The following is a 23549-nucleotide window of genomic DNA, read 5'->3' as shown; positions in this document are numbered from 1 at the left end:
CCAGACTCAGAACCAGACTCAGAGGAAACTTCCTGCAGGACCAGACTCAGAACCAGACTCAGAGGAAACTTCCTGCAGAACCAGACCCAGAGGAAACTTCCTGCAGAACCAGACTCAGAACCAGACTAGAGGAAACTTCCTGCAGAACCAGACCCAGAGGAAACTTCCTGCAGAACCAGACTAGAGGAAACGTCCTGCAGAACCAGTCTCAGAGGAAACTTCCTGCAGAACCAGACTCAGAACCAGACTCAGAGGAAACTTCCTGCAGAACCAGACTCAGAACCAGACTCAGAGGAAAATTCCTGCAGAACCAGACCCAGAGGAAACTTCCTGCAGAACTAGACTAGAGGAAACTTCCTGCAGAACCAGACTCAGAACCATACCCAGAGGAAACTTCCTGCAGAACCAGTCTCAGAGGAAACTTCCTGCAGAACCAGACTCAGAACCAGACTCAGAGGAAACTTCCTGCAGAACCAGACCCAGAGGAAACTTCCTGCAGAACCAGACTCAGAACCAGACTAGAGGAAACTTCCTGCAGAACCAGACTCAGAACCAGACTAGAGGACCCTTTCTGCTGTTCCAGTTGGGGAATAGAGAAGGGAAAAGGCGAGCACAGAACCATCAGGAAATGGAGGGGAAAACAAATTTGAACCCAACATGACATCACTTTAAAGTTTTACCTTTAATAATAAACTTTCCAGATCACTGTTTGCATGATGCAAAAAAACAGAACAAACCCAACAACTTTGAAACAAACCGCCTCTGCTTGTCTGGGAATATGAAGCTGTAACCCGAGGAGCAGAACCAGAACGTGAAGCAGCTCCAGTCCAACGAGGCCGAGGAGAACTGATTGATTTGAAGACAAAGACGTAAAGAGACAGAAAACCTCTGATGGTGTTTCTCTGGCTGCAGGAGGAAGTAAGTATACAAACACTGACACCTTGTTACTTTCACTTCCCACATTTTACAGCTGAACATTTTACTCTTCGCAGTTTCGGCACAGATTTATTTTGACACTCGGTCACATCCGAGTCTGAAGGATCGTTTGCATCCGTAGGAACTTTTATCAAACGACTAAAGAAGCGGCAGCTCTCCGACTGTCAGGATATTATTCATTTTCATGGAAATAAGTTAATGGCAAAGTTAGTTGATAGATAATTTAGTCTATTAGAGCAGAAAGTAGAGCCGTTACATACATTAACTTCCTTTGCAATAGATTAACTCCACTGCTTTATCAATTAACTATAAATAACTGGTAGTTTACGGTCTGATGGCTGCAGCTCTTGTTTCAGGAACCTTTATTGCTTTCACATTTTATTATAGACTGAAATATAATAGAATTTCCTATTAATCCCCGAGGGAGAATTATTAATATTGGTGTTATTAGTATATTTTTACTTTTTTATAGTTGTTCCATTGATCTGAGGTCACGTGTTATAAATCTTCTGTAGGATGGAGAGAAATACTTTTTATTTCTCTCCACTGGATCCAACAGACAGTAAATCATGAGAAATGCCAGAGAAATGACGCAGAGGTGTGGCTATTAACGAGGCCACTTTATGATCCTGACTCAGCTAAGATTGGTCCCTGCTCTGGCAGAGGAGCTTCCCTTCCCTTTTCACTGGGCATGAGGTAGTTATTATGAGCAGCAGCTTGTGCGTAACCGCGGAGCCTCTCCCTGCCCTGTCCTGAGCGCACCGGTGACCGGCTCTACCTGTGCGCACCAGTGACCCAGTACCTGTGCGCCAGGCTCTGGCTGGCCTCCCCGGAGGGGGGTAGGGGGGAGAGATGTGGCGACACGGCGGCACGCAGGACGGCTCCTCACCGGAGGACTGTCTGCGCAGAGGATGCCCGTGTCTGAGCTCCCTCTGGGACCGGATCTTTAAGAAGAACAGCGACCCTCCCGCTCCATCTGGGTCCGTCTACACGGCCATGTGGTCGTTCGAGGCTGGGCACCCGGACGAGCTGTCCTTCCTGAGGGGGGACCTGTTCAACGTGGTGAGCCGCAGCGGGGACTGGTGGGAAGCGCGCAAGATCGACCGGAACGGACTCGTTCTGGCCACCGGTATCGTTCCCAGCAACTACCTGGCCCAGGCCGAGTCCCTCAGCGGGCAGCCGTGAGTAGTGCTTTATTATTATTATTATTATTATTATTATTATTATTATTATCGACCTGTCTGAACTCCGGCCGCTGCTTTCCAGCCGGTTTCCTCAGTTCAACCAGCTCGGTGCGCGTGCGCTTCTCACCTGTTGCGTAAAGCAACTTTAGTTTGTTCCGCGTCCAAATCAAAGTTTTACGGGACGAAAGAAGAGATTCCAACATCATTCAGAGAGAAACATTCAGGGTGAGTTTTGATTGAACAAGATAAGAAACCGGAACCACCCAAAGTTAAATAATAAATAAATAAATCATGATGAATCATTACTACAACCTCAAAAGTTTCAGCTTTTTCAGGAACTAAAACACTCAAAGCAAAGGTGAAAGTGCAGCCATAAGTGTGTGTGTGTGTGTGTGTGTGTGTGTGTGTGTGTGTGTGTGTGTGTGTGTGTGTGTGTGTGTGTGTGTGTGTGTGTGTGTGTGTGTGTGTGTGTGTGTGTGTGTGTGTGTGTGTGTGTGTGTGTCACAGTCCTATTGGGGAAATCACACTCGCCTTGTTTAACTTTGCTCGTCACGTGCTCCGTTCATCAGATTATCACTTCACTGGACCTGGATCATCTGAAGTTTGTTGTTCAAACTATCAATCTTTGTCATTAAAGTCAAATACTATTAAAAACCACTGGATTATATTTTTAGAACATGTAACACTAACAACTGTCTTGAACTAACCTGAATTATCTGAACGTCACCTCCAACTGGACGAAAGCTCCCAAGTGAAAACTCAAAACTGTCATTGAGGTTGTTGCCATGACAACGGTGTTAGGAGGCTTCCTAAAGGAGTTAAGGAAAGGTGATCACATTGTTTTGACAGTCAGACTCCACTTCCTCTAGGTGGCGTAACAATAATCCGACAGCAGCAAAGATTAGTGACGCCTGCTGTGGTGAAAAAACGACAACTTTCTGAAAATAGACTACAAAAAGGTGATTCCTCTCACTTTCCCCTGAGGCTCTAACCTCTGATATAACGTCAAATATCTCAATGTTTGAATGTAAATCAAAGGAAAAGAGGAACTAAAAGTAAACGGCTGCCCGGTGAATAGGAGGGACTAGTAGGAGATAAGAGGGACTATTAGGATACATCCCAGGTCTTGGTCACCATAGTAACTAGTCGTTCTGCACATGCTCAGTAGCTAGCCAATCAGAACAATGTTTCCTCTGTGGTGTTGTTACTACCTGCTCCAGGTGGAGCTGCAGAATCTACTGATGCTCGTCGCTTTAATGAGGCCACATGTTGATTTGTCCAATCCCAGGATTTTTATTGTTCCCTGTCTTCTTCTCTGTTTTTGGTGTATTTCTGTTACAGCGCCGCCTATAGGCCTGGCAGACGTACTCCGTAATTTTTTAAGGGTGTCACCTGGATGCAGATGTTTCCTTTTTAAGAACGACGGGGAGAAAAATATGTTTTTTCAGTCGTACAAATGGGAACTAAAAGTTTCTGTTAATGCACCAGAAGCAGCATTCAGCTGGACTCTTTCACTCCGACCGTCTTCACATCATCTTCATTGAGTTTTTTTTGGTTTTTTTCCTGTGGTGCAGCTGTGATGGTGTGAAAGCAAAACTCTGAGCCACAATGAGCCGGCGGCTCTCAGAGCGGCTGCCAGTCCCACTGTGCTGTGAGAAGTTTGAGCCTTTCTCTGAATTTCTTTTTTTGCCTTTTCTTGGCGGTTTGGCGGATTGCAGCCTCTTGCGGGTCGGTGTCGGTCCTCGGGCCTGATGTTTGATCCTCCTGATGTCGAGAGAAAAGTCCACAGGTTGGATCTGCTCCGAACCTCGAATCCTCATTGAGAGAATCGATGGTCTTAATGTTCTGGCTTGTGGCTGTGTCCGCCCCTTTGCAGGTGTGTTGCGTTGAATTAAACCTCAGTTCGAGTAAAATCGTGTAAAAACAACAGTCAAGTGACGACTTCTGCTTTTCTCTCAGGTAATTGGTGAAGTGAGAATGCCTGATCCATGGCCGTAGTAAACAGTTGTTCTGCACGTAGAAATAAATAAATACTAGTGCCGTCAATCGATTAAAAAACAACAACTAAATAATCCCAATTTATCTCACCTTCATTTATTTTCATTGGGTTTTTTTGCCGTGTAAAGCAACTTTGAGCGTATTGAAAAAGCACTATGTAAGTTTGATGTATTATTATTATTATTATTATTATTAAAATCTTCTGTATTTAAACACGATAAATCACATTTTTCTTCTACTTAAGTCTGAAGCTTGTTACGGATATTTATTCATATATAGTTTTTATAACTTCCTTTTATGGAAGCGGGGAATGCTGTTTCTCTCCAAGTCTAACAGAAAGATAGATAGATGAATGAATGAATGAATAAATAAATAAATAAATAAATAAATAAATAAATAAACATCTTTTTAGACATTTGCAGGTCCAACACTTTTGAGAAATTAATCATTTAGTTGCAGGTTCCCAGTCTTTCCAGCTTTAGCAGTTTGGCTCCTGGTCAGTTACCATGGCAACCTGCTGTTTCACTGCAGAATTACTTCTGTGGTCGTTAAATCGGGTTTTACACGGTGCAGAATGTGAGAACTTGGTCCCTCCCCAGATGGTACTTTGGGCCGATGAACCGCTTCGACGCTCAGGGTCACCTGATGGGCCCCGAGAGCGAGGAGGGCTCCTTCCTGGTCCGGCACAGCGAGAGAGACAACGTGGGATACGTTCTGTCAGGTGAGACCAGGAGAAGCCGTGAACAGGAGGAGCAGCGAAGCTTCTGCACAGTTTAGTTTACTGGAGGCAGAATCTTGACGTGATGCTTGTGCTGCCTCAGTGGCAAGGTGCAAAGATTGATTGATTGATTGATTGATTGATTGTTTTACCATTGGTTGCACGGACACAAAAAGCACATCAAAACGTGTGGAACATCTGGGGAATATGTTGCTATATCTTTTATTATCGATTCTGCTTACCGGTTCCAAATAAATCCCCCAAAACTGCGGAAACAAAAAAAAGTCCCATACAAAGTGGAGGAGAGGGGCGCCTCCTGCCGATCACAGATCAATGACCCACAGGAACCTTTTTATTCTGTTGCAATAAGTTTCTCACTGTAAGACATTTCCCAGCAGTCACTGAGTGTTTGAACCGACCTCTGTGCAGTTCGCTCGACCAATCGGGTGAGGCATTACAAGATCCTGCAGACCAATGAGAGCAGCTTCCTGATCGAGCCCGACCTGAGGTTCAGCAGCCTGGAGAGCCTGGTGGAGCATTACAGGAACCACGTGCTGCACACCGCCGGCCGGCTGGGGAGGCCCTGCAGCCGGGTGAGGCACCAACCTCACCCTCACCAACCTCGCCACCCTGATCAACTTCACCAACCTCATCAACCATGTGTGTGTGTGTGTGTGTGTGTGTGTGTGTGTGTGTGTGTGTGTGTGTGTGTGTGTGTGTGTGTGTGTGTGTGTGTGTGTGTGTGTGTGTGTGTGTGTGTGTGTGTGTGTGTGTGTGTGTGTGTGTGAGAGCAGAGGGAGCCCAGCAGGACCGACCTCAGTCACTCCACGGTGGACGACTGGACGCTCCCCAAAGCGGAGTTCACCCTCGGGGAGCAGCTGGGCGGCGGCTACTTTGCGGACGTGTACCGCGGCCTCTGGAAGAACCTCATGAACGTCGCCGTCAAGATCCTCAAAAGTGGTGAGTCGTCACCCGAGAACGTCGCGGTGTCGGTAGGAATGACAAGTTTCTGAGGTTCGTCGTCGTTTTCATCAGTAAATAATGTTTGTATGTGACGTGACGTCACGCTCTGCAAATTCAACATGAAACACCCTGAAACAGCTCATATGATGGAAGATCCACTTCCTGAAGGTTCTCCAGCAGTACTAGTCGTCCCCATACCTGGACCGACGCCCCAGAAGTGAAGACAGTCTGTCCTCTCTCTCCCTGGCTTGTTTCAGGTTTTAAAAAGTGTGTTGCTCCGACCAGCCAATCAGAAATCAAACCCTATATAGTGTCATCGGGGGTTTAGCCAATCACAATTAAGGTAGGCCCTCCCTTTGACTCCTCCCACATTTAGGCAGCTCTGCTCTGGCACATGGCACCACGAGAGGAATTACTTCCTCCTCTTCCCAAGATGGGCATGTGTGGGCGGAGCCAGTGTGTGTGTGTGTGTGTGTGTGTGTGTGTGTGTGTGTGTGTGTGTGTGTGTGTGTGTGTGTGTGTGTGTGCGTGTGTGTGTGTGTGTGTGTGTGTGTGTGTGTGTGTGTGTGTGTGTGTGTGTGTGTGTGTGTGTGTGTGTGTGTGCGTATAAAGTGCTCTGAGGCTGGAGACGAGGTTTTATTTATGATATTCATGGTATTTATTACTTGTTTCTGGCGTCCATCAGAACCGCTGCACTCCGCCAGACTTCAGGCTGACAGAATATTGAAGGAAACATCCTGGTTTGTTGATTTGTTTACTAAATCAGGCTGAAGTCAAAGGTTTTGTTGATCAATGTGACGCAGTTTCTTATTATTCCAGGACCGCAGTTCTTTGTTTGAACACGTTTGGCCAGTTTTACAGTGAGAGTGGGCGGGGCTTGAATCGAGCAGTATTCCCACTCTGAATCACAGTAATCTCCTTTCATGCATTCCGCTGTGCGTACTTAGCGATGCAGGCAGCTTCCTGTGTGTCGCCCACTTACAGCTCCAGCGGGCTGCTTCAGACTCTTAAACGTACCCGCGGGCCACGTTACTGCATGATATCGGTATCAGTATCAGTGTCAGTATCGGTGTCAGTATCGGTGTCAGTATCGGTATCAGTATCGGTGTCAGTATCGGTGTCAGTATCGGTGTCAGTATCGGTGCATCCCCAAGTCAATCACATTTCAGTTACAATTTTTCAGATAAATGTGCTTTTTCATGAAAGTTGGTGGTAGTGATGCTGTTTGGGTTGAATTTCTTTCTTTCTTTCTTCAATACAAAATGGACCGATGTGCAATTTACAGAATATTCAAATCAGTCACACAGACACAAATCATGTCATTTCAGCAGGTTCAAATCAAGGTCGCATGTAACTGATTTTAGCTTCACAGCTTATAAACTAAAAAATAAATAAATAACAATATATTACCTGCAGTCCACTGACCAATCATATTTCAGCAAAATCAATGTGACATTTTAACTTAATTATTGTGGCTCACATGGTTTGATCGTTGCTCCTCGCCACAACAACTTCAGCCTCACTGTTTTAGGAATACTGCGTTCTGTTGTCAGCGTAAATCATGAAAATACCAGTGTGGTTTCTCTTCCTCTCGTCCTCGTTTCTGTCTCTGTTCCTCCCTGCCACTTTCTCTCTCTCTTCCTCTGCAGACTCAGACGTGAACTACCAGGAATTCCACAGCGAGGTTAATATCCTGAAGACGCTCCATCACCGCTACCTCATCTCTCTGTTCGCCATCTGCACGGACTCCTCGCCGTTCTACATCATCACCGAGCTGATGGAGAGGGGCAGCCTGCTCAGCTTCCTCCGAGGTGCACACACACACACACACACACACACACACACACACACACACACACACACACACACACACACACACACACACACACACACACACACACACACACACACACGGGGGAGAACATGGAAACTCCACTTCTCGCTGTGAGAGCGCCACCGTGTGGCCAAATTCATGAGTTAATTCATAAGTTTGCTCATAAGTCCTGAGCAGACAGAGATTTCAGGCCCTGGTTACACAACAATTTTTTGAAAAACGATGTCTGTTTCCAAGGCAACGGCAGAAACATGTAGTTTTCATGTGGGTCCACTAGGGGGCGTTTGTTTTTATAATGAAACCACACACGCAGAAGCGAACAATGAGCTCTAAACATTAACACTGGGAGAACGTTCTAGTGGACAGACTACCAAGTTAGATTGTTATTACGGTGACTGTCAAAATAAAACTACCAAGTCCCAGGAGAATATGGACTGGGAGTCGTGACGCCACGGAGGAAACTTCTGATTGGTTCTGCTGAGCATGTGCAGAAGAACTGTTCAATCCAGCCGTAGTGACCAGGACAGTGTTTCCACTGTTACCGTGGAGTCGCAGTGTTTTCAAAAAGTTGTGTTTTCAGTGACTGAGCACCGTTGTCGTGTAAACGTAACGAAAGTTTTGCATTATCACTCCTCTCAGTTAAGAGAGAGCCTCGACTCTCACGTACTCATTTTTTTTACAAAAATGGATATTTCCCCTCTACGTTTACAAAAATATATCTTCATTTACATTCACCTGGTTCAGAGCTGCGATGAGCAGCCTGACCTGTAGGGGGCAGTGAAGTCATGATAGCCAATCAGAATCGTGGAAAAAAAACACTAAGTCACAAATTGTGATGTAAATCTCCGCCTCTCCTCTTTAGAGACACAGAGTTTTTCTAAATCTCCACTGTGGCCGGAGTTTTCAGGAATCGTATCTGGTTTATGTGTAAATGTGAAGGAACGCAGAGAAATATTGTTTTTTTAAGTACGTGGAAACGTGGCCTCACCCCGACAACCAATCCAGAGTTGCCCATGTCTTGTTCCAGTTCCTGGAAAACAAACGCCGCCTGCACAGGTTGACCGTCCCCGGAGCAGACCGGGTCATCGGGGTCCTAGAGACACGTTAGCCCCTGTCCCAGTCATGTGACCTCCTGGTTCTTCCTCCTCAGGACCAGAGGGGGCGCTGCAGGACCTCCCAGCGCTCACAGACATGAGTATGCAGGTGGCGGAGGGCATGGCGTATCTTGAGGAGCGCAACAGCATCCACCGAGACCTGGCGGCCCGGAACGTCCTGGTGGGGGCGGACTACATCTGCAAGGTGGCCGACTTCGGGCTCGCCAGGATCATCAAGGTAGGCGGCGGGGCTGGAGGAGCGCGCGGGAATCTCCCGCCAAGTGGAACGTGGGTTCATAGACGCCTGTCTTATCCCCCGCCGCCAGGAGCCGATCTACATCACCACGGATAAAAAGATCCCGTACAAGTGGAGCGCACCGGAGGCCATCAGCCACGGGAAGTTCTCCAACAAGTCCGACGTTTGGTCCTTCGGCGTGCTGCTCTACGAGGTTTTCACCCACGGAGGCATTCCTTACCCAGGTCGGTTCAACGCCGTTAGCAACCTCGCCGGGCTTTTCAAAACTCTCCGACGACGATGAGAAGTCCTGCAGGTGAAACCTGAAGTTCTCATTAAAAGCATTTCTGTCCTCAGGGTTCGACAACCAGGAAGTGTTCGACCAGGTGATGACGGGATACAGGATGCCGCAGCCGCCGAACTGTCCGGACTTCATCTACCGGATCATGACGGACTGTTGGCAGGCGGCGCCGGAGCGGCGGCCCGACTTCAAGACGCTGCACAGCGAGCTGAACAGCAGCACCTACGAGTTCAAGTGAAGTCCCCCTCATCCTCATCAGCGGATCCTGCAGTACACGGGAGTGTCCACAAAGGGGCAGCAGAGAGTTTCTCACTGAGGACTGAAGACTTTGCCGCAGCGGTTTCAAGTGAAAATGCAAAAGTTGTGGAGGCTGAACTCGACATAAAACCAACAATTCTGTTGTTCCAAGAAGCAGGAGGTGTAGCTTCTTTTCACTTCCTGCTTCTTCTGTTGAGTTTGGTTCATAATAATGAGTCCATCCACAAGTTTTTATTTAATTTTTTGTTCTCTTTTCCTTTTTTCCTTTTCTCTTTCCTATTTTTTTTTTTTTTCTTTTTCATAATCTGGATTATTTCCCTTTCTCCAGTTCTTGTATTCTTCATTTTTTTCCATTGGATGCTTTCCAGATTCTTCACAGGCTGTTTGCCAGAAACACTTTACGAGAAATAGCACTAATTTAGAGAGAAATGAGAACACCAACAAAACAATAAATAAACCAAGAGGAATGTTTTTATTTTTATCCTGAAACTGAAGCATTTTGGACCATCTGAGTTTTTTTTGCACAATCAGTCTATTTGTTGACGCATGCAGCAGTTATCAATACTTTCCCTGTAATAAAACACAACAGGACAGAGATATAGAGATTAGAAACGTGTTGGTTTTAAACAGATCCTCATCCAGTTTAAGAAATCGTCACATGATCTCTGGTGCAACATTCAACAAATGAATCTCCAGACAAGTTTCCTTGGGTGAGATTCAGAGATGCTTTGACTCGAAACAGTATCTGAGTTCACGTCACGCTCAGTCACGACTGACCGGAATGGAGGGAGGCGGGGCGGAAACCAGACCGACGGTTTAGCCCCGGCTGGCCTCGCCGACCCCAAAGAAGGGAGTTTAAACTGGCGCTGAAGGGATTGAAGCTTCTTTCTTTCCGCCGACCTCTTCGATCGAGGCAGGAGCTGAAAATGACGGACTTCAACTTCATGTGCACCGAAGAGACCGAAGAGAACCGAACCAGCTTCAGAGAAAATCCATCAAACTGTTAATGTTATTCATGAATTTATCTAAACTCAGAACTAAACTGGAGAGAAAGTCAGAGAATCCAGATTATAACAACAACAACAACAAAAGAAAACTGAGAAATGGTGAAAAAAGATAAAGAAAAATTACATAAATAATAAAATAATAAAACAGAACAGGGATACATAGAAAAGACAAAAATGCAAAGAAAGTAAGAAAAAGGGGGATAAAACAGAAAGCGAAGGAAAAAAAGAAATGGAGGTAAAGTTATAGTCACGATCCAATATTCATAATACTGATTCCTTCGATTACTGCAAATCCTTGAAAGAGCAGATTTAATCTGTGTGTGTGTGTGTGTGTGTGTGTGTGTGTGTGTGTGTGTGTGTGTGTGTGTGTGTGTGTGTGTGTGTGTGTGTGTGTGTGTGTGTGTGTGTGTGTGTGTGTGTGTGTGTGTGTGTGTGTGTGTGTGTGTGTGTGTGTGTGTGTGTACTGACTGATTCCCTGCAGCAGGAGGCGAGGTGACCTCTGACCCTTGTCATCTGCCAGACGCCTCAAGACTCCATCAATAATTCATCGAATTCCTCCCTTCTTTTCATGTGTTACTGATAACAGAAAACCACAGGAAGAAATATTTTAAGAGTATTTTTAAGAACAACACGCTGAACTATTTAGTTTCTTTGGTTGTGGGACAGTTCCCACAGTTTAGTTCAGTGACGTCAGGAAGCACAACGGATTCATAATCACTCGTTTTACTAACATTGTTTGTACAATCTCACTCTCCTGAAGCTTCTTTATTCACAAACCGTGGGATTTCCTTTTTTCATCTCTTATCTCATTAAACAGCTTGAAAATGCTTATTCAGCACTTTTTCGTTTCAGGCTGCTGGTCAAAGTCCACTCTAAACATCCTGTTGAAGGCAGCCGGAGGTGATTCTGGGAAATCCTTCATTTACACGGACCTGACTGATCATCCACTCAGAACCTTTCTGGGCTTTAAGAAGGTTTAACTTTCACTAAGAAAACAACGTTTTCCACGAGCCTGCTGGTCCGGGGGGGGGGGGGGGGGGGGGGGGGTGTGGGGAGGGGGTGTGGGGGGGGACGTTTCCTCACCTGGAGAACGTTCACCTTCTGCCACAGCAGTGACTCTCACGTCAGCCCCTCGACACCATCTTCACATCTCAGTCCGGATCTTTCCATGGTGCAACACGAAACCTAAACTCAGTGCCGTCACTCGTGTCTTGTCTGAGGCCCCGCCCACTCCACAACTTTTTATGTATTCGACGATTCATTCCGATCATCCACATGGCGCCGCATTTTAGGAGCCTGAAAACATTTTTTTTTTAAAAACAGGTTCCAGAGTGGAGAAATTTGAAAATGTCCCCTCAACACGTGGACGCTGAAAATAATGATGTCATCGCCCCGCCTCTCGACCTATAACCCAACAACAATCCCACATGGTGGTGTGTCCGCTAGAATGTTCGTGTTCTGTCATTGTTAAGGTTCAGAGCTCATTGTTCTCCGCTGCATGTGTTTGGTTTCATTACAAAAACAAACAACAGCACCCACTAGTGGACCCACATGAAAACAGCATCGTTTTCAATGTTTCTGCCGTTGCCGTGGAAACAGACAATGTTTTCTAAACGTTGTAAACGGGAAGTTTTTCTGGAACCAAAACTTTAAAGCAATGTGAGAAACATCGTTATGTAGATGGAGCCTCAGGCCCCGCCCACACGACAGCGCCGTTTCATGTAACCATCGTTTTTTTTAGTCCGATCTTTCACATGGAGCGGCGAAAACGGGTTCTGGAGTGGAGGAATTTTAAAACGCCGTCTCGGCTTTGACGTGTGGACGGACAAGACGCACATTAGCTAAAAGCGATGATGTCGTGGCCCCCCCCCCCTCTCGACCTATAACCTCCCGCCTCCCTCTCCGTGACGTCACTTCACAACAACAAAATGGAGGACTACCTGCGCCGGGTGCAGAAGCTGCTGATGCTCGTTGCTTTAACAAGGCCACATGCTGATTTGTCCAATTGAGGACGTTTTTCATGCTCCGTGTCTTCTTCTCTGGTTTTGGCGTAGTTATGTGGCGGCGTTACAGCGCCCCCTGAAGGCCTGGCTGATGTACGTTCTTAGTCATTTTTATGGTGCCGTGCGTACGGGGAAAAAAAAATTACTGGAAGAGAATATGGTTTAGGCTGATGTGGGCGGGGCCTGAGTAGATCAGGCACAAAGTGTCTCTTAAGTTTTTTCCATTAAAATCATGAACTTTGAACTGAAGCTTCAGTCCTCATGGTTCTCGTCCCTCGTTCTCAGTGACCGTTATGAAAAGGCTGAAGTGAAACCTGCACCCCCTTCAGGGAGTGGAAACCATGTGCGTCACGCTGGCAGCAGCTGGACAATCGTTTGGCGGGAGATGGGCAGTGTTTGATCGCCGTGGCGACAGCACAACGAACCGTTCAGTGTTTGACCCGAGTAGATTTGAGGAAGAGCTCCAGTGTGTGGAAACACTCTCAGATACGGTCTGTCTACATTTCACGTTACTTAGAAAATAAAAAAACTTCTTTCCTGCTGCGTCACCCCTCCACCCCCCCCCCCCCCCCCCCCCACCCCCACCCCCCACCCTAACCCCCCACCTGATATAACCGAGCCCCAGGATCTAAATCCAACTCAAATGTAGGTCATCAGGGGACTAAAATAAGCATCAGTGTCCTGCTCAGATAAAAACTGCTGCTGACCTTTGGACTGGAATGATATTTGACCCAGTGGTGTAAAAAGCAAGCGCCTCCTTCAGAGCAGAGAACCTGCATCACCCGGACCGAGGAGAACCACCTCCACATCATCGGAGCGAGGAGAACCACCTCCACTTCGGACCGAGGAGAACCACCTGCAGGTTCCCCGATTCAGCCTCCAGTCGAAGAGTTCCCAAGCAGCTCTACTCTTCGTCTAACTCTTCGGAAAACCCGTGTGAAGACCTGAGGAAGACCTGAGGAAGACCTGAGGAAGACCTGAGGAAGACCTGAGGAAGACGAGCTGCTGCCACCAGGTGAGAACAAAACCTTCATCGTTATCCGGGGAAGTGCAGAGCTCATCTTCCTCTAAAGTGATTCCACCATCTTCACCCCCTCTTTTCTTCTTTCCTTCCTTGCTCCACATTGTGTCTCCTTCTTTCCTTTATCATTCCCTTGTACCCTTCATCCTTCTTCTTCTTCTTCTTCTTCTTCTTCTTCTTTTTCTTCTTCTCTTCCAAGCTCCCTCACTTGTTTGCTTATTTTTTATGGCCTTTATCTCTTTTACACATGATACCCCCCCCTACTCCCCCACTCCCTTTCCCACCCGGTTTACAGCAGCTTGATATTTAGAAACTGTCGGTCATCCTTCTATTTTAGTATTTAAACATAATGTTGAGGTTTTGCGAGGCTCCATGTATGAAAAAGCTTCTCGATTACGTTGTTGTGCGTTTCAGGAGTGTGTGTTTCTCGCCGACGGCTGACAGCCCTGCCCGTACCCCTCAGAAAATAGGTAGTCACGTAATACTCTGTGTCGGGGATCTTTTAGGAGTTCGAGTACTCGGTGCAGTATCGGTGCCTCCCCACTGAGGGATCATTTCTTCTCGGGGACCAAAGTCAATATGCAGACGAGGAAACAGACCGACGGCTCCACTAATGCGTCACAGCAACAACAATATTTCAGCCTCCTGCACGACAACTAGTAATTTCTATCTAATTTATTTCGACACTAATATCAAGACAACAGAAGAAACGGGCCGTAAAGAGAAGGAAACACTTAGAAGCCACACGGCCGTGACGCGTGGCGGCCAGTGACGTGCGGTGAGGTTCATGGCTGGTGAGGCACTGACTTCATCACAGTCAGATTTACAAACATATGAACCCTAAAGAGGATCTTATTCACCATTTGATTGGCAGCAGTTAACGGGTTCTGTTTAAAAGCTCATACCAGCATTCTTTACACATACAAACTGGAGCACACAAAAAAGAACATTTAATAAAAAAAAACGTTATTATGTTCTTACCTTTAATTATAAATGAAGTCCATGCGCCGCTAAAAAATAAAAAAATAAACGGCCGCTGCACTTGACTTGCTAACTGTAGCTTGTTGTCACTTATTCTGCAGCCGAGGAGTCGCAAGAAGGATCCCTGGGATCACTAGCGCCCTCTACCATGAGGCAGGAGGACTGCGTGCCTCACCCAGTGCGTCTTTGCAGCCGTTTTATGATTGCTCAGCACAAGAAACACGTTACACACATACAGTTGTTGACAAAATACACTGTACATTATATACCTCAGTTAACTAAACTATGGAAATTTATGATATAATTCATATAGCAAAAGTGTTTGAACATTTTAATTGCGACATCCAGAGAGATAGCAATACGGTCTCACTGCACAGCAGGCCAGCAGTTAGCCCAGTCATTGCGCAATCCATGGTGAGGCTCAGCTGGCTGCCGCCTCACCGCAAGTCTCTTCTCAGTATTTGAACGGTAAAATGTGAAAATTCAGCGATTTTGAATAAAAATAATCTAAAACTGGTGAAGTTAAATGGAAAATAACTTTATAGTATAATCACTGGATACATATAACAATTTAATAAATTTTTTTTCTTTTTACATTTTTTTTCTTTCCTGACTGCACGTCACTGGTGGCGGCTCACTCACTGCTCCACACTGACCTGACGTGACGTGAACTCTGACGGAGGATTTAATCAGCGTTAGCTTGGGAGGTGGAGTCACCTCCGGAAGAAATGCCACGGACTTTATCTAAACACGTTCATGCAGCCGAGGAAACGGCGAGTGAGTCTCGCGTTTTAGGCATTTTAAGTTTTTTACAGGAAAAGGGACCCAGTTTTCTGGTGCGTCTTGTTCTTTTGGGATTTCTCTTAAATTCATATATCATTTCGAAACGTGTGGTTTTCTTCCTATATGTTAAAATAATTGTAACCATTTCTAACTGTCACAGGCCCTTTCCTGTTTTAATCATTTTCTCAACGACGCTGCGTAAACATGAAGCTTTTCTCGAATGAAAATGCAGAAACGAGGCGTTTTCACTTGAAACGCTGTCGTGTTAACGGAGCCTCACAAAGTCTAGTCTGTTAAAGTTCCTCTGCTAGAATCCACGTGAGAAAAATTTTAAATGTCAGACGTCTCTAGTTGAAATGAGAGGAAATGAGTGGTGATGGTTTTGTTTTGGTGTTTTGCTTTATTTTTTGTTCAGAAGTCACGGCTTTATGGGAAGGAGAGTTTATAGATATATTCTGGTAGAGTGACTTTAATATCTCTAAAAAAAAATTAAAAAAGCACTTGTAGGTTGTTGCCTCTCTAAATGACAGAGCGAACCTTCTTTAAGTTACTCAGCAGTCCAGAAACAAAATGTGACTGTGATTGGCGGCGGCAGTATTTACTCACCTTCAGCTCAGAAAGCCAATATCTAGAAATGAGGATCACATTTTTCTCGAAAAGTTAAACTTATCACCTGGGTTGTTTTTAAAAAGCCTTATCTCAGAATCGATGTGAAGAGCACACACTGTTTGTACCTATTTTGCAAAAGTTAAGTTTGCTTTAAATAGATGACCGAGAAAAGGTCATTGACAAACTTTAAATACATCATTTTTTTTCTGACCAACTGTTTCCTAAAAAAGAGATAACGAGAAACTCCAAAGAATGACCTTTCAACACAAGAACAAATATTTTTCGGTGACCAGAAAAAGAATTTTATCTCAACACACTGCATGTGTAAATACTGAACAAGGACGGACGAGGCCTGGAACAAACAGTCCAGACTTCATTCAGCCTTTTCTGTCTGTTTACATGACAAAGAGCCACTGAAAACACAACTTTTAGAAAACACTCCCTAACCTTTTGAGAAGGCAAAAACAGACCCGTGGTAATTTATAGAATTGTTTTATTTAATTTTAGTCTTAGCATTCTTTTTTTTCCAATTCTTTTATTACAGCAAATGAAAGGGATATACAAAGGTCATTAAGCATAATGCATATTATTACAAGAACCCACCCACAAGAAACAGAACTTAAGGCAAAAAGAATAGATTAAAATAATGATAATAACAATCTGCCCGTACTGCCTCTGATGCAATGTTTATTCATTTTAAGAAGGACATGTCCTTCTTTTTAAGTGTTATGACAGTTTTATTATTCTGTAATAAAGGACGTTTGTCATGGGCGTAAAAACTCCATAGTTAGCAGACCTATAACTGTGTCTAATCATCTTAACTAAGAATGTACCACATTGCTCTTGAATAAAAAAAATGGTCTATTAAAAAGAATAGATAAAATTGCAATGTATCTACAGCGCATTACAGTGAAGTTATTCAAGTTATTACTAGTTATGGATTGTCAGTACTCATAAATTCCCATTAAAATTATGAAACTTTAAATTAATAGCTGTAGTTTGATCAGCAGGATGATGATTGGACTGAGTTTCATTGATCTACACTACATTGCAGTGAAGTTATTGATGTTATTAAATTTTATTTCTCATAAAAATAAATTTTTTCATGAACAAGCCAATATTATATCAAACCAAGTGTTTCAGTCTGATCAGCAGGAGACGAGTGACGCTGCAGTGATTTTGGTGATACTGCAGTGAAGACCAGTGGTGTTATTAGATATTATTGTGTTTTTGTGTCTTGGAACAGAAATTTCATTTTGATTTTTGTTGTCAGCAATTTTGAAATTTACCTTCACCACAAATTAGTCACTTAAAAAGGGTCGTGAACGAAAAGCTTTCGTTTGAGTTTTAGTCGACAGAATTAACACCGGTTATCACTTTGAAACGTGGTGTAAACGAGGCCTACACGAAACCCTCAATGAAAAGAGGAACTTCACCTGAAAAAACACGGCAGCGTGACACTGATGGGGTTTCTAACAATAGCAGCTTCGGTGTTTGACAGGTTGAGGTGAATAAACTCTGCCTGGTCAGACTGAAGCTGCTATCTTTACCTTCTCGGGTCAAAATCCACGTATGTGTTCCCCATGGTAGCTGGAGGATCACGATACGAATCAAACATGATCATTTCTCACAGAAGTATTTGAATGAACTTAAGCCCAGTTTCAAATAAAACAGACCATTTTTTGCGTTTTTGTTCCAGAAATGTTTTGCAGTTACATGGTGACGTTTTAAAGACGATGTCCGTTTCCACGGAAACACTTTCATGTTGGACCACTGGTGGGCGCTGTTGGTTGTTTGTGTGATGAGACCAGTTCCACCTTGGGAACCGAAGTTTTCCGTTTTCACTTGAAAACGTTGTGCGTTGTAAACGGGGTGTGGGTTTGTTGAGGGCATGTTTGATGGGCTTTCATTGAGTTTATTGACTTGATTTAAGAGAACTTAAACAATATTTGTGTGTCTCAGTGTGTGTGTAGGATCTCTTCAGCGAGATGAACAAAACTCAAATAGGAATCAGCAAAAACATTAAGATCAGATAGGACAATAGAGAGAATAGATTGATCACTGGAAAGTTAAAAAATTAACAGTGTTTCTTTGTATTTTTATTGATTATTGTATTTTGTTCGGTTGTATTAATCACATTTTGTATCATTTGTACTCCTTTTGTTTGTCATGAAAAGAATTAATAACATAGTTTTGTATTGATTCTAGAAAAATTATGAAGGGGGAGAAACAAACAAGTCCTCAGACATTTGTACTGTCTTGAACTGAATGTATGATTAGTGTTAATTTACGTGGGGGCTCCCTCTGGCTGAAAGAATTTGGTTCGGCTGTGCCAACCGTCCAGACCGAGGTCTCTGCCGTGTGCTGCACGTTCCAGCTCGCTAATGACTGTATCAGTCATATTCCAATCATATTTACCATGTAGCCTTGCGACCGTGTGAGCCCTGTGGTTGGTTAACATGTTGGAGGGCGGAGTCACGTGATGCACCTGAACGTATCCCTCAGGGCTGTCGGCTCCTGCAGTTAAAACCAACCAACATCGGACACAAACTTTCTCTTTTATTACTGAAACAGTTCAGTGAAATGCCTTTCTGAAAACATTTGAAGTGAGAAATAAGCTATGCAGTTGAAACGCTGCTTCACAGAAGTATGCCTGCTGCGAGGGGGCGTGGCCAGTCGCGAGGGGGCGTGGCCTACGAGTTCAACAGCCGAATCTTGGAGTGTGAACGCTCCAGCTGAACTTTTCTTCTTGTTCTTATGGGAATCTGCAGGGGCCTTAAAACTGCCCAGAGTCACGTCTGATGCTCTGATTTCACTCAGATTATTTCTGAATTTCTGACGTTTCACTTGTGTCCGTCTGCAGGGTGTTGACTGTGCTGCTGTCCGATTGTCCCACTGACACCTGGAGCCTGCAACAACATGACAGCGGTCAACTCTCCAGCCTGTCTGCTGGCTCGCAACCTCTACAGGAGTAAGACAGACACACACACACACACACACACACACACACACACACACACACACACACACACACACACACACACACACACACACACACACACACACACACACACACACACACACACACACACACACACACACACACACACACACACACACACACACACACACACAACCCTAACTTAACCCCTGAATCTGAAAGCAAGTTTCCTCATTCCATCTCACTTGTGGTCCTCAGAATGAAAGGAGTCCTCACATGAAGTGTGTATTCAGGTTGAGGTCCCCTCTCGGACAGATGAACAAGAATCAACACACACACATTGGCTTATATTAATTTATTCAAACACTGCTATAACACATACCTTCCTAATTGTGACTACCCTTCAGTTTCTATCTGAACATTTATTCCTTTTTTAGACGTGAATCTCGGAATGTCAATAACACGAGTCCCCGTAATGACGTTAAAAAAACCCTGTTACACACATTCAGGATGTTGTCTTTGGGGGAAATTACAATGACAAACACGCACGCACGGACTCACACAGTTCTAATTTTCCACTCTGCACACTCTGTTCCTGAAGCAGGAAAAAAAAACCTGACTCCAGATGAAAAATTACCCCGACACGTCTCACTGCCAAGACCATTTTTAGAAAGTGCTGTCTGGAAATATTTAAATATAAAAACAGATTACAAAACATTTTCATAGGCATCCGGAGCTGAACTTGTAATGGAAACTAAAGTTGGTTAAATTCTGCTTCGTGGAACATGAAAGTCCCTCAATGGTCCCGCTTCTACTTCTTCGCAGTGAATCATTTCTTGGGTAAAGAGCATTACCATCGTCTCTCTCTTGTCGTCTGCAGGTTTGTCGTCGTCTGCAGAGCCGCTGAAGCCGACGTGCAGCTGTCAGGAAGAGTCTGTCACACACAAACAGAGGCAGGTCACCCTGTGGGTCACCATTGCTGCTCCTGCTGGTAAACCTATTCGCAAGCAGACGCTGCACAATTCATTCAGGCCGTTTTCTGACTGAATCTGGAGTTTGGCCAGACAGACGTTCAGCCAACAGAGAGTGCGCTGAATTGCAGGCAGATGCTAACAGCTTGTGCTTTCAATATGCATGCATCAACAAAGGAGCTCTTTCACATTGGATAGTCCAGGATTCGGTTCACTTTGGGGTGGAGTGGAGAATTTTCACGGCTTCATTTGGTTCGGTAGCGTTCACATTCACTGTAGAGACCAGATCAAACCGCCTGGAAAAGCTGCTGGTTAGGGGGCGCTGTTGCCTGAAACAAACACTGACAAGAGAAGAAGTGAAGTAGAAACAAGGCTTATTGATTGGTTCGGACCGAAAGAGGAAGTGCCGCTCCTTTACCCCCTGGTAGCTAGGCTAGTTAGCTCATGGCTAGTGGGTAGCAGCAAACAACCGCGATCTAAAGTCTTCAGACCAGATATCAATGAGAGTCTTCCTCACTACTTCTTCCTCACTACTCCACGTCTGCCCGCGAGATATTTTCCAACGTTTTCTTTCTGTGTCTGCTTTTTTCTGATTCGCGCGCTTAGCTTTGTTTGTTTACTACCCAGAATGCATTGCACACTACGTCACGTCCTCTCACCTCGCCCGCGAGAAAGATTGCATGTAAACAAGACCAACAGCAGAACAAAACATTCTAATACCACACATGAAAACGTTCTGCCACAGTAACGATTTCAAGTGAAAACGTTAAAACTTGCGTCGCATTTTGGGTCCGTTTACACAACAATGGTCACTTTATTCTTTTTTTTAATCTGAACAGCTCTTTCCACAAACAGAAAAGTACAGGCCACTGCACTCCTGTCACATTATGATTAAATACAGCCAGAAGGTTGATTTCATGATGTCAGCTCTTCAGGCCTCTGCAAGTAGGTCAACATATACGCTCTGAATCCACCAACGTGCAGCTGTGCTCAGAAAGTGGGTCAGTTAATTCGGTGCAATGCAAACATTGTGGGTTCTGAAAGGGAAGTGGACCTCAGTGCTCAGACCTCCAGGCCAGGCGGTTCAAACTGTGTTTTCTCTCTTCAGGCCTCATGGGACCCAAAGATGTACAAGTCAGCATTGTCCTGCGCTCGCCTTCATCACTTCACTCCTCCGCCAGCAAACCAACCAACCCTGCCGACCGTCGGGTCAAGTAGACGAAACAAATGCACCCCATGGGTTTTAAGACTGACAGGAAGTGAAGGCAGCTGGAAGACCTCCTTTTCTCCAGGCTTCAGTGAAGAGAGACTGGACTGTTACCGGAGCGGCACCGACTTCAACAAGGAACCTTCGAGACTTCCCACTGAGCAACAAACGGCCATATTTCACAATAAAAGTTGGACTGCATCAAGGAAATAAGACATTTTCAACCAATTCAAACAACTTCAAATTTGTGGAAATGTCAAACACAAATGCTTGATACTAGGGATGCATCGATACCGATATCGGTAGTATCGGGTATCGGATCTCATACTGCACGGAGTACTTGTACTCATAAATGATGCCCGATACAAATGGACAAATGCCTACGTCCTGCGTCAGCAGCAGACTGGTGGAGGTGACGCAACGTTGACAGATCCTGTAGGGGGGAAGTTTGTTTCAATGCCTTCACCGATCGTTTGCATACAGAGTATGAAATAATCTTTGTAGCCTTTAATAAGTACTCGTACTGGTACTCAGTTTCAACAATTAGCTAAAGGTTAGTACTCGTATCGGTACTCGTTATCGGCATGTCGCTAAAGGTTAGTATTCGTATCGGTACTCGGTATCGACAAGTAGCTGAAGGTTAGTACTCATATCGATACTCAGTATTGACAAGTAGCTAAAGGTTAGTACCCGTAAAAGAAAAGGTGGTATCAATGCATCCCTATTCAATACTATTATTTCAGTGGGACGATACAGTGAAACTGTTCATTTGAATATAAAAGCATGTGTTATGTGTTGCAGATTTTTTTTTTTTTTTTTTTTTTAAATTTGATACTGTTTTGTATTTATGGCAGAACAATGTCCAACTTCTGGGAATGTGGGAGATAAATGATAAAAAAAAAAAAAAAAAGTCAACTGGCGTTTCTATGAGAAATGTGACCAACCCCAAGAAGAAGGTGTTACAAAAGCAAATGTATTGTTTTCTCCAAATAAAGGACAACAAACTCAAAAAGCAGTTTTTCTTTGGGTCCATCAGCAGTGCTGACGTCTGCAGTGGACTCTGCTCATCTGTCGACAGGGTCGACAGGATCGAATGTATTTTCCACCAGAAGGTTTCACTGAAATGGTCTTCATGTTCAGATTGTAGTGATTTCTCCCAAGTAAACATTTGGATTTGTGAAAACATAGACATTTTCATCACGTTTACTCTGCGCCACGACAAAGGAAAACATCAAAGTCTCAATTTATGGGATTATTTTCACACTATCTTCCCGGCCCGGACCAGTCAGCATGAGACTTGGTTGATTGTGTCTCCTGAGCTGAAACGTGTTGGATACTCCCGGTCTAATGAAATATCTACTCAAATTACCAAGTAACTGACTGGCCTCAACATGTAGTACCACTTTGTACCACGTGATGGGGTAGTGAGTCACTTTTGTGTCTGTCGCCATTTGAACAATAAAAAAAAAGCTCATACAGGTGGATGAGGTACAATAATGGAAAAATATGTTTTATCAAACACAATAAATGTTTGTGTTGAAGTCTGAAGACAGTGAGATATGTTTTATTAAGCAGAGAATGTTGAGCGCTGGTCCCTGGAGTAAAGACACCCTGCAAGACTTTTGATTTCAAACCGTTTTCTTGGAGGTGTCGGCCACGCCCATGGCAATCGGCTGGGCTTTCCTCACATGGTCAGTTTGGGAAGTGACGTCTTCTTGCCGGCCAGAAAAGACGTCCCATCAGAAAGACGTCAGTTTCCACAGGTTCAGGAATTAATGGTTTTGTTCTGTTGTCCGTTAAGACACAGATGGGCAGACGTTGCTGAAACATCTTGAACAAAGGCACCCGGTTCCAGCATCGAGGCCTCAGATACCATAGTAGCCCACCTATTAGCACAAGATTATGGCCATTAGCGTTTTAAGTGTGATAGTCTTCAGTTGTAACTCTGCTGCTGCTCGTTGACCGCAGGTGATTTATATGAAACATTGATAACAGCAGTCAGTTTTTAGTTCTGTTGAAATGCCTTTGTTTAATCACACAGACGCTGCAGACAATGAGTCACAAAACAAGAACCTCTGAACTCCAAAGACAAAGAACAGACTGTGACAACGGGAGGCAGAAATACTGTGATTACTGATTGAGCAACGAGATGCCTGAAGCCGAGAATGAGCTGAACGCTCTGTCACGTAAAGTAATTCACAGGTCGGGGAAAGAGGAATGAATGAAGAGCAGGACGACGTTTCAGCTGGAAACGCTTCGTTTTTGTGTTTTCATTTCTGGAAAGTTTCACGTTGACATTGGCAGAAACACTGAAAACAAGTAGTTTGTTTGTGTAATGAGGCCAGGAAACACCTGGACAGGTCACCAGTCCATGACAGGACACACACACTCACTCCCCGGGGGGAGTTCAGGGTCACCAATTAACCCCGCATGCATGTTGTGACGATACAGGATTTATTTATGTCCATAGTTGTTTTCACAAAATCAAAAGTTATCAAAGTGGCG

The 23549-nt window shown here is 44.6% G+C and overlaps 1 protein-coding gene across 1 annotated transcript; it reads left to right on the top strand.

Moving 5' to 3' along the window:
- Positions 1-1520: 1520 nt before the first annotated feature.
- Positions 1521-10117, top strand: LOC308113799 (protein-tyrosine kinase 6-like). Its single transcript, XM_080470276.1, has 8 exons — positions 1521-2117; positions 4718-4839; positions 5266-5429; positions 5631-5796; positions 7449-7610; positions 8784-8965; positions 9054-9207; positions 9320-10117. The coding sequence occupies exons 1-8, from the start codon at positions 1789-1791 to the stop codon at positions 9499-9501; spliced, it is 1461 nt and encodes a 486-aa protein (XP_080326402.1). The 5' UTR covers positions 1521-1788; the 3' UTR covers positions 9502-10117.
- The last annotated feature ends 13432 nt before the right edge of the window (positions 10118-23549 follow it).

This window comes from Lipophrys pholis, assembly GCF_963383615.2.
Source record: "Lipophrys pholis genome assembly, chromosome: 8".
Taxonomy (NCBI): domain Eukaryota; kingdom Metazoa; phylum Chordata; class Actinopteri; order Blenniiformes; family Blenniidae; genus Lipophrys; species Lipophrys pholis.
This window is presented reverse-complemented; position numbering and strand designations above follow the sequence as displayed.